Raw genomic sequence first — 3,273 nt, 5'->3', positions numbered from 1 at the left:
GACGGAGTGACATACGAACCCTACCTTGTGACGGATGACTGGCCTATCCACCCCTCTGAGATCGATGTACAGCTAACCGTAGGTGCCTGCTGGCAAGGTGAGACCATGAAGTGTTGTGAACTGTTGTTTTGATTATCCTTTGAAAAAGAGGATCGATAAAATGAAATGGTGTCATAATTGTGGTTTGCATGACCCAGCCATAGGAGATGATGAATCAGCATCCACCAATTTTGAGATGTGATCAGATAGTCTCAGACTTCAGAGAGGGTGTGACTAAAAGATATCTACATTATTGATATGACAGTGTGAGCATGGCAGCGGTGGTTCGAATACCAAGAGAGAGGCAATGTGTTTGGCCTCAGGCTACCCGGATTCCTCATTTAATCAAAGAGACTCAGGCGTGAAAACATCAAAAAAGAAACACGGCCTGTCAATTTCAGTCTTTTGAAATGTAGCTAATGATAGCATTTGAATGGAGAGACTGTCCTTAACATCGCTTTCATGAGCTAAATAATTAAACAAGCCTCTGAGCGAATGGAGTCACGGCTGAGTCATTGTTTTAGGCGACGAGGTCCTAAGTTCTGAGTCTTCAGCACTATTTTACATTTCTTTTCATCTGTGCTGATTGCGGATTATTCTCTCTTTTTCGCTGGCTTTGATTTGTGATTTTTTTTTTCTTTTTTAGAAGAGGCCTATAGTAAGGATTAAGAAACCCTGAATGGGGGACAAGTTCACTTGCCATTACATCCCAATGAAGCTGGTCTAAGCTTCACTAAACTGCAACATATAACTTTTCAAGCCATTAGCAGGCAAGATTGCTTCTCACACCCTGTCCATTTTCACTCCATGCAATCAACAAAGTAGCAACAAACCACCTCATAATGGAAAGCGGGGATGATATTTGTTCAGGCCAAATTAAGATCCTTGCCGTCTTTGGAGTAGAAATGGGGTTTGGTGGCCATTGTCTTGACGAGACATCAAATAGGATTATCTGCTTTTTTCTACAGCTTTGTTAGCACATTAACTGATCCATTATGTAACTTATATGCGTTTAATGTAAAAAAATATTCTAACCGTCTTATTTTTCTGCAGTAGGAGTGTACTTCTACACTGTTCAAAAGTTCTGGATTATAAAATGTTTTTAGGCTAAATTTATTTGATCAAAAATATAGTCAAAAACGGTAATAATTTATATAATATTACAATTTTAAATATCTGATTTCTGTTTTAATATATTTAAAATGTAATTTATTCCTGTGATGGCAAAGTGGAATTTTCAGCAGCCATTAGTCCAGTCTTCCGTGTCACATGATCATTTAGAAATCATTCTAATATGCTGATTTAGTGCTCATTTCTTCTTCTTCTTCTTCTTCTTCTTCTTCTTCTTCTTATTGGTTGTTATGCTTATTGAACCAATGGGAACTGTGAAATAGTGTATTTTTCAGGATTCTTTTATGAACAGAAGGTTCAAAAGAACAGCATTTATTTGAAATAGGTATAAATAAATATTTTGTACAATTATAAATGTATTTACTGTCATTTTTGATCAATTTAATGCATTCTTGCTGAATAAAAGTATCACTTTCTTTAAAGATAATATCCAAACATTTTGAATGGTACATTGTTGTTGTTGTTTTTTTTGTTTTTTGTTTTTTGAATTAAGTGTTAAATAAAAAATTAGGAATATTTTTCCCAATAGTGTCAATTCTATTATCATTTGGTAAAAAAGAAATGAGCAAAAAAAGTATCCTTAAAAATAATCACATTCCTTGTTCCTTAAAAACATAGAAAAATAAAAACAAAGAAAAAATGTTTTTAAAAGACTGCTTTAAAATAAGCATGTGTAAAGAGAGATAAATAAGGCCATTACTGAGCTGCTTCTTCTCAGTAACATATGACTATTTTTAATTAGTAGTATTACTATTACTATTTTCATATTAGTCATATTTTTAATTTAATTATTATTCTATTAAAATATGAAATCAGATGTGCTAATCTAAACGTAAGGTCATGACCATGCCTTTTCCACAGGGCTCAGGATGTGTTCTGCTTGTTATTGTCTGTCATGCAGCTAATGATCGATACAGATGTGACGTGACAGCTCTTATATGCCATGCGAGGACTGCAGTCTCATTAGCGCTTTTGTCTTTTAGGGGGAGCACGAACGAGAATACAAATGTTCCTCTGCTGTTTCATCTGTGGAATAACATTTAATTGATAACATCTGTCAACTAAATAATTTAAAAACAGAAGCAATTAAGCATTGGAAGCACAGACCCTCATTGTGAGGCTTTAGGAGTGACAGTATTTGCTGCATCTGGAGCTATTAGACTGCCCAAATCTGCCAGCTCATCAGTCAGAGATGTATTGGAGGGAAAACAGCATGTGTTATTGGCGACTTGGTTCTATTCATCAGTTGTTGATTGGATGGAGGCAGATCTGATTGTGAGCTTGCAGATGGTTGTGAGAAAGAGTCTGGGTTTAAGCTAGGGATGCGCCGATCCGATATTCATATCGGGTATCGGCTCCGATAGTGCCATTTTTCTCAGATCGGATATCGGTCAGAGAGAGCCGATCCAAATCCGAGTTTGTTTTTTTTTCTCGATTGTGCAAATTATTCTGTGTTACTTCTGAAGCCATACCATAGCTTAATGTGAGCTACATATGAATATTTAAGGCCTTTTCATTAAAGTTCACACAAACTCTTTTCTCCGCTGTGGCTGTCAGTCATTCGTTCAGCCTTTAAACCCTGGTCGCGTTCGGTTACAGCAGTCAGCTCGGTAAAGCTCTCTCCAAGATCATTCTGTGTTCCCATTATACTTGATTTGTAAATACATGTCTATGATTTTGCAAAAAGGACTTTATCTTCTTGCCGGAGTTTAATGTTGTTTTGTTACTTGCTACCGGGTGTCTGTGAGAACAAAACATGGGCGTAGAAAAGACTATAAATAGTTTTTAACGCACACAGTAACTGAAATTTAAAACTGTTAAAAGAAAGGCTCAATAACTGTTGCACAGAAATAATATACTACGCATCATTTCTCTTCCCTTTGTGCTTTGCAGTTTTTAACACGAAGAGCTTACAATGTGCGCACATTGTAAGCACTTCGTGCTCATAGACTGTCAACCCTCTACATGGCGAGTAAATCACTCGCAAATGCGACTAAATCTTCACTCTGGGTGACTAAATGATGTCTAACATTAGCCATTGGCTAATAAATTCTTAGATTTTACTCGCCAGTGTGTGAGTTGGAGGCTGAGTATAAGTTTAGC

The 3,273-nt window shown here is 36.4% G+C and overlaps 1 protein-coding gene across 1 annotated transcript in view; it reads left to right on the top strand.

Annotated features, from left to right (window-relative positions):
- The window catches only part of LOC107694660 (calsyntenin-2-like), a 209,991-nt gene that overhangs the window by 187,962 nt on the left and 18,756 nt on the right, over positions 1-3,273 (top strand). The window contains exon 10 of the mRNA XM_016494346.1: positions 1-97. This exon is cut by the window's left edge and continues 28 nt beyond it. Within this exon, the coding sequence (XP_016349832.1) occupies positions 1-97 (97 nt within the window). The remainder of the gene's footprint in view (positions 98-3,273) is intronic.

Source organism: Sinocyclocheilus anshuiensis, unplaced genomic scaffold (genome assembly GCF_001515605.1).
Source record: "Sinocyclocheilus anshuiensis isolate Anshui unplaced genomic scaffold, SAMN03320099.WGS_v1.1 scaffold1638, whole genome shotgun sequence".
Taxonomy (NCBI): Eukaryota; Metazoa; Chordata; class Actinopteri; order Cypriniformes; family Cyprinidae; genus Sinocyclocheilus; species Sinocyclocheilus anshuiensis.
Note: the sequence above shows the minus strand (reverse complement) of the source record. Positions and strands in the feature narration are given on the sequence as shown.